Source organism: Monodon monoceros, unplaced genomic scaffold (genome assembly GCF_005190385.1).
Source record: "Monodon monoceros isolate NGI ecotype Baffin Bay Population unplaced genomic scaffold, NGI_Narwhal_1 Super_Scaffold_12, whole genome shotgun sequence".
Lineage (NCBI taxonomy): Eukaryota > Metazoa > Chordata > Mammalia > Artiodactyla > Monodontidae > Monodon > Monodon monoceros.
In genome coordinates this window covers 124032031-124047534 of record NW_021703768.1, presented here as the reverse complement: position 1 = coordinate 124047534, position 15504 = coordinate 124032031, and the positions used below count along the sequence as shown (strand labels likewise).

The window sequence follows — 15504 nt, the reverse complement described above, 5'->3', positions numbered from 1 at the left end:
TTTCTTACAGAATTTTGAGGCGTGTCCACTAGACTTTCAAGAAGACATAAGTGTCACTTATTCCATCCACATTTTTAAAAAATATTTATTTATTTATTTATTTATTTGGCTGCGTTGGGTCTTAGTTGCGGCACACGGGATTGTCGTTGCAGCGTGTGGACTTCTCTCTAGTTGTAGTGCACGGGCTCCAGAGCATGCAGGCTCAGTAGTTGTGGCTCATGGGCTCTGTAGTTGTGGCACACGGGATTGCCCTGCAGCATGTGGGATCTTAGCTCCCAGACGAGGGATCGAATCCGTGTCCCCTGCATTGGAAGGCGGATTCTTAACCATTGGACCACCAGGGAAGTCCCTCCATCCACTTTCGAATTTGTACAGTAAGTATATGGAGTATTTAGCAGGTGGACACCAAAGTCCCAGGTTATCTCCTTTCACAAAAAGAATGAATTAAGAAATCGATCGTTATTTCTAGATATTCTTTGAATTTCCCAGAACATTCTAACGAGGACCACCCCCCATCCAAAAAAAGAAAACACTAGATGATTCCAACCAAGCAGATACCCTGTCCCATTTTCAGAGGCTACAGGTGAGAACAAGGATCCAAGCATAGTCAAAAGATAGCTTTCTATACTTTTCAAGTGATTAAGTGAAAAGAATGTTTTATTCTTTAAAATAAAATAATATTTTTTTCCACACCTAAATTTAAAATAATTTGGGATCTGAGAAAATTGAAGAATTGTGCTTTGGGAGAACATGAATGACTGTTTTGTTCTTGATTTCAAGTATAACACACTTGAAATCCAATTAACAACACAGTGTACACAGTGTACTTCCTGACTGTGAGGCTCTCAGATCCACATAATCAGGAAAGGTTGTAGAATATCCTTCCTTTGAAAATACTTAAGTATCAAACCCAAAGCTGCCAGAATTTACAAAACATAATCTTATTTTAAATAGAAATATGTAATGCCTCAGGGGAAAAACAACTCTGTCTTTGGGGAAAAAAAAAAAACCAAAACCCTACGGGGAGATATGTACCAACTCAAGATCTGAAAAGTCGTTAATCTATTTTCCAGGACCGGGAAAAGCTCATTCGTAGGAGAAAGCATAGAAGAAGTTCCAAGCCAATTAAGGTAATGAGAAAACTAGGTTATCAGGCTTTTGCCACACACATGGCCAGAGAAGTGAGGCTTGCCAAGGAATCTTCCTGCAAAGATGTGATAAATCACATGTTCCTGAATTGCAGCAAACCCTGGGGTTTATCTGCCAGAAGAAAACCTCTTCTCTTGACAGTTCTCAGAAGTCCAAAAATGATTGCGTTGTGGATCTTAACCTGAAAGGGTTTGCTTTAATATGAGTTCCTCTTAGTGAAGAAGCCAGTAGGTTTGACATAGAAAGGGTTATCTGACAAGCTGGAGAGTCACACTCCAAGAACATGAAAGAGATAATTATTATTTGATGTCTCCCCTGAATAATATTAGCATCTGGTACCCATCCTATAATTGATTAATATATTTTCATTATTCACGTGGGCAATATTATTGATAATGATACTCTCAATCCATGAATATCTGTATAGCCTCTTATAATCCACAAAGTTTTGTTATTTAATTTGTCAATGTGTTTCATTTTTGCTTTTAACAATTGCATCATTTGATTTGGATGTGGAATTAGATGATATGAGTTGATAATCCCTTCCCATAGATGCCTGGACTTTCAGAATTCCTTAATTATATTTTAAATACTGGACAGAGTAAATGACATAAAATCATCATGGTATAAAATGTAACATAAAAGAGGATACAGTGTTTTTATGAAGAGCCCGAATATTAATGAATCTTCCTCTGAAATATCAGAAGTGAAATAATGTAGGACAAACATTTATTGGAATTATTGTGTTCATGCCTAATATGTTTATTTCATCAAAGAAGCATTAAAGGATCTATGTCTTCTCTGTTCATTTGCATGTTTGCCAGTTGACAGTGCTTTAATAATATGTTGACTTTCCCCACTGTTAGTTTTATTGGTAAATATGTACTGTCCCTCCATTAGAGGCCTGTTTTGGACCCATTTATTGGCTACGATGAAGACTCCATGGATTCAGAAACATCATCCATGGCCTCATTTAGAACAGACCGAACGCCAGCTACTCCTGATGATGACTTGGATGAAGTAAGCTTTTTCACTTCTTTCTCCTTTTGTGATATTGTCACCACATCTTTCCTTGAAGGGGGAGAAAAACCATTTCACTTTTTATCTGCTTTCTGAACAGCACATAATCTCATAATAGTGACCAACTTTGAGACTGTGCTTGACTTTGTTACCTCTTAGAAATAGCTTCACCTATGTTATGTAGCCCTTGTAGAAACTTCTCTGAAGTTCAGCTCTGTAACTTGAAGACTTCTTTCAAAATAAAATTATTCTCCCAGATTCTTCATCCAGAGGAGGTGTGAACCAAAGAAGAAGCTTAGAGGAACAGCTTTTAAATAAATCTAAGACAGTGTTTAGCCAAGTTTCTTTGTTTGCCACCTTCATCTGAACTATCTAGGGGGTTCAATTACCATGAAAGTTCCTGGACCACACAACTCCTGACTCAGGATCTTGAGGGTGGAACCCCCAAATCTGCATTTTTCACAGAACGCCTTGATGATTGTATTATGCTCTGAAGTTTGGGACCTAACACTGTAAAACTATGTTTTTATAATTTATCTGGGGAAGAAGTTGTTGGATATGAATGTATTGAAAGGAACTGAAACTAAAACTCTGATTACCATCTCCTCAAATTTGGAATCAAAATCTGGGTGTACATTTTTCTCATTTGGATCCAAAATTGTCTGTAATCCAAGCCCAAATGGGTAATAATCAGAAAGGTATAAATAAGCAAATGCTTATCTTAATGAATACTTAAATATTTCTGAAATGTGCATCTGGAAAGTGTCATAGTATTTGTGCCCATACACATACTTTAAAATTAAGAATAAAATCACATAGAATTCAATATCATACAAACCTTTATTTCTCTTTAAAAAATGGACAAATGCTAATATTTCACATTGAACACAGGACCTGAACATAATTATTTTTCGACTTTTTTTTTAACCTCAAGAGTCTAGCAGCTGAAGAATCTGAGCTACGATTCCGACAATTAACAAAAGAGTACCAGGCTCTCCAAAGAGCCTATGCCCTCTTGCAGGAGCAGACTGGAGGCATCATTGATGCTGAAAGAGAAGCCAAGGTTAGTGTACATCTGGGAGAGTGCCCTGAATAGGCTTGCGACAGTCATAGCATAAAAGTATTGCAGACATAAAAGTACCAATAGGGTAGCTTTCTTTGTACCCTTCTCTCCACTGCAGTTTTGAACTGCTTTATCTTTTATGTCAACAAACCTTGGATCTAGAGACATTAGAACCAGCTTAGATCGATGCTTTTGTTCCTTTAAAGATAGTTGAGTACATAGTTCTTATTTTTGCTATTTGAAAACATATTTTCAAAGCTAAACAATGTTGAATTTTGGTAATCCATGTTTTTTAGTTTCTTGCTTAATAAAAAAGAAAACTTTTATCTTTCAAAAGCAATGGTTAGCCAGTTCTTTTTCTTAGTTAATAAGTGCACAGCATTACATTGACAGCTTACTGAGAATTGTCACTAACAATATCTCACTTAACCCTTGTGCCAGCCCCCTAAGGTGGGTATTTTATAAAAGAGGAATTTGAGGCTCAGAGAGGTTAATTGAATTGCCCCCAGATCACACAGCTAATAAATGCAAAACTGGGATTCCAAGTCATATCATACTGGGTCAGTTGTGTTTTCCATTATGTTGCAACTGCCTCTCATAAGTCTGTTTTTTAAAAAAGCCACATACAGTACTAATACTTGACATTTATTGAGTCATTGCTGTGTTTTAGGCATTGTACTGAGTACTTTATATGCATTATCTCATGTAATCCTAAAACAACTCTATGAGTTAGATGCTATTATTAACTCTTTTTTACAGGAGAGGAAATAGTAGCCTAGTAGAAGTTAAATGTAGCTTAGTTAGGTTAAAACCAGGGTATGTAGCTTAGATGAAAGCTAGGATATGAACCTCGTCCTTCTGAGTTCAGTCATAACCACTATGCCATAACTTCCTTATAGGTTAGTTTACTTGGGGCAAAAAAAGAGTGTGACCATCCAGTGATTTTATCCTACTTCCTAATTAGAAGGTCTACAATGTACTGAGGAGTGTTGTAGGAACTACTGTTAGTTGGTTAGTGGGAAAGGATAGATATTATAGCTATATTTTTAAATGGTAGCATACATACATACATGCACATACACATACATAGAGAGCAAACATTAAAGAAAACCCACTGTGATTTGGAATAGACACGTAAGCAATCATTAGGAAGGGATGTGTGTGTGTGTGCTTTCATGCCTGTGCCCTAATACTGTAAGAGTTGTGGATTCCTTTATCAGTATTTACTACCCATTCTTAGCAGCGTAGGATTGGTCAATTGAAATAATAGCATATGCCTTGTTTTTTGGAGAGGTGACGACATAGAACCCAGTTCTCTTTCTCTAGTCTCACTTTCCCATCAAAATACAGCTTTAGCATTGTTTATGGCCATTAAAGTAAGACAACTTAACTATTCTGAGCAAAATAGTCTAAAACAAATCAAGATGTTGGGAAAAGAGTAGTAGAGTACATTCAAAGAAAGTAGAAATGCAAAAATAGTATAGATGAAAAAGTATCAGTGAAAACAGAAGACCTAATCACTTCAAGACAAGGCAAAAAAATAGGTTATACCCAACACCCATTCAAAGTTAAAATAATTCTTTTTTTTTTTTTTCCGGCTGCGTTGGGTCTTTGTTGTGGTTCACAGGCTTCTCTTTGTGGTGGCTTCTAGTTGCAGAGCACGGGCTCTAGGCACACGGGCTTCAGTAGTTGTGACACACAGGCTTAGTTGCTCCGAGGCATGTGGGATCTTCCCGGACCAGGGATCGAACTCGTGTCACCTGCTTTGGCAGGTGGATTCTTAACCACTGCGCCAACAAAGTTAAATTAATTCTCAGCAAACAAAGCTTGGAATTTTTTAACCTGATAAAGAAGCTAACACTAAATATAACACTTAACAGTCCAAAGAAATATTCTCCTCACAGCGAATAATAAGAAAAGAATACTTATCATCACTGATTTTGTTCAACTTTGTTGAACCTATCCAGATCATAAGACAAGGAAAAAAAATATGTGTATGACCAGAAAACAAAAAAAGCGATTTTTCACAAAAAGTAGGATCATATTAGGAGAGAATACAAGTGAATCTAAAAAATTACTAGACTAAATGAAGTAAGGTTGTTCCATACAAATCAGCGTCCCAAACTGCTGATGTGCGCACATGTGCGTGCACACACACACAAAACACATGATAGATACATATATACATACCTACATACATAGATTTGGATTTAGATTTAAATATAGGGCACAAAGTTGGCTTCAAAAGAACAGAAGGATTTTGGGGAGGCAAAATGGGAGAAGGCTTTCCAGAAGGGGAGGTCGTTCAAATAAAGAGAGAAGCGGAGAGATACAAGGCATATTTAGGAAACAAGGAGATTACCAGCAGGTAAGGGATGGACCCTGCATTGATAGTGGTGGGAAGAGATTGGAAATACAAGAGAAGTTCTCGAGTCCTAAGCTAAACAGTTTGAATTTTAACCTGATGGTAAAGGGAGCCACTGAAAATTGTACACAGAGAATTTAGGTTGTAAAAATAGATTGAAAATATTCTTTGGTGATAGAAAATTCTTTTTTTTTTTTCTCAATTGTTGAGTTCTAATCAAGGAACATGAGGGGAAGAAAAATGTTGAGTTGCCATTTTACGTACTGAGTTCTGGAATTTTGATTTCACTAGGCTCAAGAGCAACTCCAGGCAGAGGTGCTAAGGTATAAAGCCAAAATTGAAGATCTGGAAGCGACTCTGGCTCAGAAAGGGCAGGTAGGCATTTGGTTGCTCCCACTTCTGCAGATGCAGACAATTCAAACTGACCTTCCTCTAGATCACCCTGTGCATGGGCCCATCCAGGACACGGCTTGGCTCTCCACAGTGACCTTTCTCAAACTGTGTCAGAATGTTCAACTCTCTGTTTCTGTCCCTGGTGTTTGGTTGGCCAGAGTGTGAACCCAGCTACAACAGTGAATGAGGCTGGGCAAGAGAGAGAATGCCAGAGGAAGAGGAGCCCTGTACGCATAGCCTAGAGTGGTCATGAGCTGCTAAGACCAAGACCCACCCCTCAAGCTGCATTCTTTGCCTCTATGCTACATTTATGGTTCTGCATTTTAATGTTTTCCATCCATATGTATCTAGCCTGTGTGCATTCTGACCCTTTTCACTTTTTGCCTGTGTGGTCACTTCTGAGTCCCCAGAAGGCTGGTCCTGGATTATTCAGACTTAAAAAGATAGGGATAGTGAGTGACAATAAAATGGGGGTTAAATTTTCCCGGCAACTTTGGCCCCAATGTCTTGGAATAAGGAGCAGGCCGGGGTGGGTGTCATTTACCAGTCGTTGGCAGGCAAACAATCCGGGTGGAGAGAAGACGGCTCTGGCAAAGTGGTTTGACGACACATGCTCTTTCATGCCACTCTGAAATGCTGACTGCGCGATATTCTTTGTCAAACAGGATTCACACTGGGTAGAAGATAAACAACTTTTCATTAAGAGAAACCAGGAGCTTTTAGAAAAGGTATGTGGGGCGCAACACCCTAGTGGGGCAGAGGAGAGAATGATGAGAGATCCAGGAGCAGCAGGGGGTCCTCTCAGGAGTGGCACAGGGGCTAGGGGACGGGGAGGCTTTTCTGGCGCTGTGCTCCCCTCTGCTGAGTGCCCAACTGCATCTCTGTCACTGCCATCACCATCAGTTGAGTGGCACGTGGTGTGCATGGCTCTGCGCTGGGCGTTGTGCCGACTTGAAAGGATGTGATCCCTGAAACCTATTGATTTGTTACCCATATATATATACTGTATATGTACTGTACGTATATATATATATATATATATATATATATATATATATATACACACCCACACATGCACACATCCTATGTGGTTGTCCATCTACAAGAGCACCCTGTGAATAGGACCTGTTATTTTGTGCAAGGACATGCTGCAACCTAGCATAGACTGTGTTCTTACTGTTAATTTTTTGCTAATGTTCGCTGCTTGTTTGTTTATTTTTTATGAAAGAACATTTCAAAAGATGCATCCAGAGCACAAAAGAGCATTTCCAGGAGGTTGGAACAAATCAAGATGCAAAGGCTTGGTTTCGGCCCAATAGATAGAATTAATTTGGGTTAGCTGAACATAGACTTTTGATTAGGGGCAGTGAAATACAACAGAGATCATTTTAAGTTCAAACGTGGCTTTTCCTTTGGTATTTCCCTTTGATGATGTGAAACGATTACAAAATAATCTCATATTATTCTTGACAGAAAGAGAATTTGAAAGCCCATTTGAAAAAGGGAAATAATTCTGTAGGGTGATGTAGAGTTATATAGAAATTATTTTAGGATTGTTTCTGCCAATCTTCACTAGCCTTGACAAGTAATAAAAGTTAACTGCAACACCCTGGTAAGCATGAAAAGGTAAAGAAGACGCTTGTCCTCCCCTCCCTCTGGTCCTGTCTCACTTTCTATATGATGAGAGACAGAGCTGATGTACAGAAGGGGGATGGGTGTTCCAGGATTGAGGACTGGTACTCTCAGAAAGGTTATGGGTTCCTATAAAGAAACTTTATGGACATTAGCCCTGGTCTATGAATTGTAGCCACCTATGAACCACTAATATTATGGCTAGTGCTAACCACCAGAGCCAGGCATCTCCCCAAATATCCCATCTCTGGTGTCAATCCAAGATTCTAGGAAATAGTCAACTTCTAAAAACTTTCAAAAGTTTACTAGACCACAAAAATCTAGTGGAAAAAACTTGAGTTGGCTACATAAATTAATGTTACATAGTATCTCACTTTCCCCCATCTTTATTTTTCTATAATTTTTCTATATCAGGAGACCATGAGAAAAAGAAGATTTTAGTAGTCTCCGAGATACCCAGTAATAAGTGTTATTACACTTATTTATCATCTAAAAAATAACTCCCATTATGTCTTCTTTCTGATTTTCTTTGGTCTTGATTTCTTTGGGCTAAAAGGGGAATTTTTTGAGCTCAGGCTTCTAAGAGTAAAAGAAAACCAAAGTGACAATAAAGCTAAACATTCTACTTCAAGTGTTTATCCTTGAGAAAGTAAGATTCACCCTACATTAAAAAGCCCCTGATTTTTTATTTCTAAATTCAAGATTTTAAACAGTTACTGTACAGAAGGCCCACCCACACAGCTAATGTCGAAGGCAGCCCCAAACCTACTGCAAATCATGAAAATGTTCTGATCCCTTGTGGACATGGGCACTGTGTACAGGGCAAGGCAGGTTTGTACACAACTAACTTAACTCCATGCTTCATCAGGTTACACTAGATGTCCTACAGGAAAGCCCTATGGGAAAACAGAAGGGAGAGTTGTCACTTTGGATTAAGGAGCCAGGGGAAGGCTCTTATGGTAGGAGACATCAAGGAAGTGTAGGATTTCCTCATGTAGAAAAGGGAGTGGGGGAGCCCTTTTCAGGCAGAGGTGAGCACAGACAGAGCTCCTGGAATAACCAGAACATAGGGTAGATCTGGGTTTCTAGATTCAAGTGTATGTGATCACATGTGAGTGTGTGTGTGTGTGTGTGTGTGTGTGTGTGTGTGTGTAGACATGACAGTGATAACACCTAAATCTGGTGAGCAGATTCTTAAGGTTTTTGAATTCCACTGAGGACTTCAGCTTTATTTTGCACGTAACTGGAATTCAACAAACTTTTGTGTAGGATCAGAGCTGTTTTAAAAAAATATTTCTTCAACAACTTGTAACTCCAGAAATAAGAGGTGTCAGTCTCCATTATTTGCACCATTAAATCTAGTTCTTGGACACTGTCCCAGACAGCAAGGGACAGATTCACTATTCATAGGGTCCCTAGACTTTATCTCAATGAATGGAGGCATCCTCCAGTATTTTCTTCTATGACCCGAAAAACTCAACCAAAGGATAAATAGAGGGAAAACCAAAGATTTATTTTATTCACATCTACTTGGGACTTTTTTCATGGTCTAGACGATTTATTCACCGTGTAAATGAATGCTGTCCATGCTTGCTTTGCAAAGTTGTAGATGCTTTTCGCAATGTCCACCTAACTTGAGGATTTACTTTATCAGATAGAAAAACAAGAGGCAGAAAATCACCGGCTCCAACAGGAACTGCAGGATGCCAGAGACCAGAATGAGCTGCTGGAGTTTCGAAATCTAGAGCTAGAAGTAAGGAAATGATGATAATGATAATAAAAATATTAACATGCACTGAACCCATTCTTTGTGTGAGGTACTAGCTTATGCATTTCAGATACATACTCTCGTTGGACCTCACAACCACAACCAAGATTTGATAGATGAGGCAACTGAGGTTAAATAACTTGCCCAAGTCCTGTGACTAGTACGTGGTGAAGCACTGATGCAACTCAGAATTGTCTGTTCAGATACTGTACTTTACAACACTGTTGCCTTTATGAACAAGGCTAATGAATAATTTTAAAATAATTTGAATAATATATTTCAAACTTTATCAATATTTCATTGCTTTTAAATAATCATTTCCATCCTTCATTGAATTCTGACTCAGGAAAATATTACTTCAAGAATTATATTTTAAAATGTACTATATACACAAATATTTTATTGGTAGACCCTTGAATCTGTAAGTAAACTTTTTATTCTGTAATGCATTATGCAAAAGGCTAAGAAGCAAGGTAATTTGTTTTAGGAAATAATTTGTTTAACTTGACCAAGTTTCAGAGTCTTTGTTTTTAAGTAAAACATATCAATCAAATCAGATTTTGATTGTATCATGCAGAATCCGGCGTAGGGCCTGGTTGAATGTGCATGATATGTAAAGGATAAGAAAATTTCCCATTTGATTTCTTTGTTATTTCACCAACAATTTCTTCTTGAGGTTATTTTACATTAGGTTTGGATAAAGTTAGTAGTTGGTATGCTTCAGTGAAGAAGAGTTAAGTCATCTTTGGTAGCCCACAAATCTTACTAATAAAGCTTGAGTGGATTGAATATGCAAAAGACCATGAGCTGCCATAAAACTTCATGGTCAGAAGAACATTCTTTGTGATACCTGAAAGCTCTAAATATTCATGTAGTTTAAAATGGAACTCCACTTCCCACATTTCCTTGATCCAAAAATTTGCAAAACTGCCCGCGGAGTGGCTGGGCCCATGAGCCATGGCCGCTGGGCCTGCGCGTCCGGAGCCTGTGCTCCGCGGTGGGAGAGGACACAGCAGTGAGAGGCCCACATATCGCAAAAAAAAAAAAAAAAAAATTTGCAAAACTGGATGACACCATGTTAAATTCTTCTCCCACATCTCTTAGTTGACTTATCAGTTCTTTTCCATTAAATTCAAGCATGAAGATCTTGAGTTCGATTTTTTTTTTTTTTTTGCCAAATGGCATATTGATAAGCTGCTGAAATAGCATAGAGGCCACAGACAACTGGTTTAGTGATTAATCAGTTGTTGCTTTTTTTTTAATTCCCACATATTCTTCACTGTATTTCAAGGAAAGAGAGAGACGATCCCCTCCATTTAATCTGCAAATTCACCCCTTCTCAGATGGTGTGAGTGCTCTACAGATCTACTGTATGAAAGAAGGTGTCAAGGTAGGCAGATGTTTCCCTGTGTATGTTGTAGACAGTAGAAAAACTGGGAATTGGAAAAGGGGAGGTTGTTTGTGACTGTTTTGTCTTTCGGTCACTGGTTGTCATTTTGATACAAACTATGTAGGAACTGAAAATAGTCACATCTATGGGAAAATCGACAGAACATACACAAAATAAATGTGTGACAGATGTATGAATGGTAACAGCAAAAAAAAACAAAAACAAAAAACTAGGAAGCCATGATTATTTAGAACAGTAACCTAAAGATTGATACAGAATCAAAATATTAAGATAATTACCCTTGATTATCTGGAAGAAATATTAAATAAATTCAATATTTTAAGAAACATATCTCAAGGATGCCAGATAAAAAGGTATTTGTTGAGTCCCTTTGTTGTGCTGTTCTAATTGCTATGGAATTCATCATCTTGGAATTTCAGTATTAAAAGAAAGCTTGAAATCATCTTGCCCACCATCTTTTTTGATATGGGTGTTTTAGGGAGGATTTCACTTTTGGAAGGCCTTGGGGATTATAACATGTTGCTCACTTAGACAAAATATAATTTCATCTTTAGTGATATTGGAATACATTTTAAATATTAAGGTCGAGTGGAGGTGGCTCCATCTCCTGGAAAATATATTGTCCTTCAATGTAACAGAATCACATAGTGACTGACTATTCCAGAGGTAAGGCTAGGAAGCCTCCCGCTGTTTCTGGCCTCTCCTTACCTTCTGCATGGCCCTTCCTGTTCCCACTCTGAGCTGCCAAATATACCTGCTTTAGTTGCTTTCTCTCTACCTCTGAGATTGAGCTAGACTTCTGTATTTCTGGCAGTAGGGATCTGCTAAACTGTTAACTGAACCTGAGTAAAAGGAGAAAGTGGTACTAATGCGGCGGAAATTAGGTCGAAAATTGTGCTTCTTTGACTTCTGTCTTAAACCACTCTCATGTTGTTTAAACTTCTGGCCTTCCTGGGCTGCCTGAAAATTTGTAAACCAAAGCAATTTTCTGATTCAACTCTAATTCAATGAGAAGCACTTTACTTTGTCTTTTCCTTAGATGTTTTGTTTTTAGATAAATCACAAACAACCTAATCAGTGCATGTAGTTTATATACAAGGGAACTCTTTTAAATGGAGTTCAGCTGCTTCAAATTGACTCAGGGACTATAATAAAAAATCAGCTGTTTTCCATAGGATGGAATTAATGCTAAACACCTAAAAAATAGAACTGCTCTGTAGTTTTCTATGTGGCAGTCAAAATCTCAACCAGGTCAGAATTCCATTAATTAGAATGAAATTGGTTGGTTATTTAAATTTCTTTCCTGTTACTTTTCTTAATACTTGAAATCTACCACAGTTGAAACAGTTTTCAACAATTATAAGAAAAAAAGTTACTGAGCAAATCCTGAGTCCTTAGTACATCCTAGATGCTTTCATGTACAATCTCTTTATCCTCAAATCAGCCTATGAAGAAAGTATTTATTTTGCAGTTGGCAAAATTGAAAATGCACTGTTAAGTAGTTTTCCCAGGTTCACACAGCTTATAGGAAGCAAAGTGGAAATGTAAAACCAGCTGTGCCTGATGGAAAACAAACCAAGGAAGAGCAGGTCTCAAAATGTCCTCTCTAACTCAAGGTTCAGGCAGGCACTGATAGAATGGTAAGCCACGACTTGAATGAATCTCCTTGATTTTGCAGGATGTGAACATCCCTGATCTCATAAAGCAGCTTGATATCTTGGGTGATAACGGGGTAAGTCATGAATTGATTAAGTACAGTAAAGATATGCATTTGCCTAAAGAGAAGCAAGAAATACTTGCCAATGCATTACGTGTAAAACAGTAGCAAGTGAAGGGAACTATACTCAGTATTTTGTAATAACCTATAAGGGAAAAGAATCTGAAAATGTAGCTATGCACATATATATACATGTATATATGTAGTTATACATATATATGTGTATAACTAAAGCACTGTGCTGTACACCTGAAACTAACACAACATTGTAAATCAACTATACTTGAATTAAATAAATAAATAGAAAAAAACAAAAAAATAATAGCAAGTGAGACAGCAGGTTCACTTAAGCATGCGGCTTCTGGAAAAGAATCAGCAATCTATCAAACCACTCAGCTAAGGGATTGTAAGGATCTCTGGAAGGTAGTGGCAGAAGTGGGAACTGGTAAGGTACTTTTCATGCGCAGGTTTCAGGTTTGAATGCCAATGGAGTGTGCGCTGGTTAAAGCTAATTACCTTCTGACTGTTGCTGGGAGGCATAGGGGGTGAAATTAATCAGTCATGCAGTTGCAAATGCTGCTAAACAGTAGGGTTGGTGGCAGCCCCATAAAAATGCACTAGGAAACTATAATCTCTTTTCTTTCTAAAAACACCTTCCAGACAGGGTCAAGGCATATTAATTCAGTGGGAGGACCATTCATTGAGATACTAGATGAATGATGTATGTAGGTTGAAGTAGTCACACTATTTTTTTCCCTTGAAAAATTACCAAAGGAGAGAACAAAATCGATTAAATCACATCAAACTGCTATGAAGAGATTACTCTTTATTTCATTTCTTTAATATCTTTATCAGAGTACAATTGCTTTACAATGGTGTGTTAGTTTCTGCTGTATAACAAAGTGAATCAGCTATACATATACATATATCCCCATATCTCCTCCCTCTTGCGTCTCCCTCCCACCCTCCCTATCCCACCCCTCTAGGTGGTCACAAAGCACTGAGCTGATCTCCCTGTGCTGTGTGGCTGCTTCCCACTATCTTCATTTCATTTTGGTTTCTGCTTTTCTTATGACTATTCATGCAGTATGCTTACAGTGAAACAAAATCAAGTCAGCACTAGAGATATAAAACCATCACATTTAATGTACTTTTTACAGGTTTTGAATGAACTCTTTGTTAGGAATTATTACTAAATAGAATAGGCCGTTTGTGAATGTTCTATGCATGCGTATGTGGCAGGCAAGTTAGGCAGTATCTTCTGATAGTATAAATGTCAAAAAGTGTTTTCAGCTTATTTTCTTTCTCCCCACCCCTTCAACCCCCGCCACAGAATTTAAGAAATGAAGAGCAAGTGGCTATAATTCAGGCCAGCACTGTGCTGTCCCTGGCAGAAAAGGTAATAAATCATACTAACATTCAAATCATCTCAGTGTCTGGCTTAACACTTGGGGTTGAAGGACAATATCTTTGCACATGATTTTGCATTATTGAATACCTAATAAATATTTTATTCTTCAGGGTGATATAACCCAGATAGAATGAGAACACACAAAAGAAGAGTCTACACACTGATTTAGGGTGGGTGGATAATTCTTGCTTTGAAGTCTCTTAAAAATATAATTCTGTAAAAATGCAAAACCTGGATTACATTACTTAAGCCATCCTTACCAAGCTGGGAAACCAATAAAGAAGGGTTTTGTTAAGTGGTAAATTGGAGCATGGCTCTTTCTGTGGGCTTTTCCTTGGGTGTGTACCTACCAGTTATTCCAACTGATTCTGTAACTTGGTGGTGGCTCCCTGCACCTTCATTTAGAAAGCCCAACCTGGGGACTGTCAGAAGAGCAACACTGCGCGTTCTCTCACCCCCTTGTGTCTAAACCTGGTAAATGCAAGAGAGAGAAAAAAGGAAAGAGCCAAGTGAAGAAACCTGGTAACTGGCTGTATTCAGGGCACCTTGAGAATCATCACATAGTTGACAGTCATGTGTACATGGCTGGATAAAGTAAGAACTTATGTACTATAAGTTCCTTGAGATGCTTTCTTAATTTCTAAATGCATAAAAAAGCATGTTGTAAATTAAATGAAACCATGAGCAAGCATTCACCTTGCTCCAGTCTGAAATGAGGGAATTCTACTGGTCAAATGACCCAGTTAAGTACTCAAACAAAACAATGACATTTAAAAAAATGGCAGAGGGAGAGGGAAGAATTGCTATGAAATAAAAAGTTACTTAAGAAATATTGAAATGGTCCTTTTTTGCATCCTGATTCAAGCAAACCAAGTGTGAAACCAAGGACATTTTGCTGACAACTGGGGAAATTTTAATATGGACCAGGTATCAGATGACAAAAGGAATTAATATTAATTTTGCAAAGTGTGGAAATGGCCTTGTGGTTATGTTATTTCTTAAAAGACCTTAAGTGTTAGGGACACATACTGAAGTATTTCATGTGAAATATCTGGGATTTGCTCTTTTAAAAACTTCCACCCTTCACAATTTAATAACAGACCTTATCACTTTCCCTTTCCTCTTGTGATCAAATTAATAGCACCACATTGTCCCTAACATAGGTCTAGAATCCAGAATTTGGCAAGAGGGCCCCCTTGGAACTGGCCCTTACTTATTTCTCCAGCACCCCACTTCCTTCCTTGGTCACCAACCAAGGTCCAGCCATGCACAAATCCTTTTGGGGCTCCAGTCTCCTCTCTCCTCTCTTCTCTCTCCTCTCGCTCTCTGTCTCTCTATCACTCTATCTCTGTCTCTGTCTCTATCTACCTCTACATATTTTCATCCCTTGGTCCTTTACACTGTTCCTTTTGTCTAGATTTTCTCTTCTTCCCTTTCTACCTTTGTCTGGCTAAATCTTAATCATTAGACCCTCCCATACATGGGGAAGCCTTCCTATTCACCCAAGCCCAGTTAGGTCTTCTCACTCTGTGTTCCCACAGTGACCTGTGCTTCTGCTACCATGGCTTTTAGCAA

General features: G+C 38.2%; 1 protein-coding gene across 4 annotated transcripts in view; it reads left to right on the top strand.

Moving 5' to 3' along the window:
* JAKMIP2 (janus kinase and microtubule interacting protein 2) overlaps positions 1–15504 on the top strand; it is a 167702-nt gene that overhangs the window by 124214 nt on the left and 27984 nt on the right. For 3 of the 4 annotated variants that reach the window (XM_029217356.1, XM_029217355.1, XM_029217358.1), the window contains 9 exons: positions 1074–1130; positions 2050–2169; positions 3104–3232; positions 5889–5972; positions 6656–6718; positions 9277–9375; positions 10682–10780; positions 12480–12533; positions 13852–13917. In XM_029217356.1, coding sequence (XP_029073189.1) covers positions 1074–1130; positions 2050–2169; positions 3104–3232; positions 5889–5972; positions 6656–6718; positions 9277–9375; positions 10682–10780; positions 12480–12533; positions 13852–13917 — 771 coding nt within the window. The remainder of the gene's footprint in view (positions 1–1073; positions 1131–2049; positions 2170–3103; positions 3233–5888; positions 5973–6655; positions 6719–9276; positions 9376–10681; positions 10781–12479; positions 12534–13851; positions 13918–15504) is intronic. The other variant, XM_029217357.1, reaches the window with a different exon arrangement.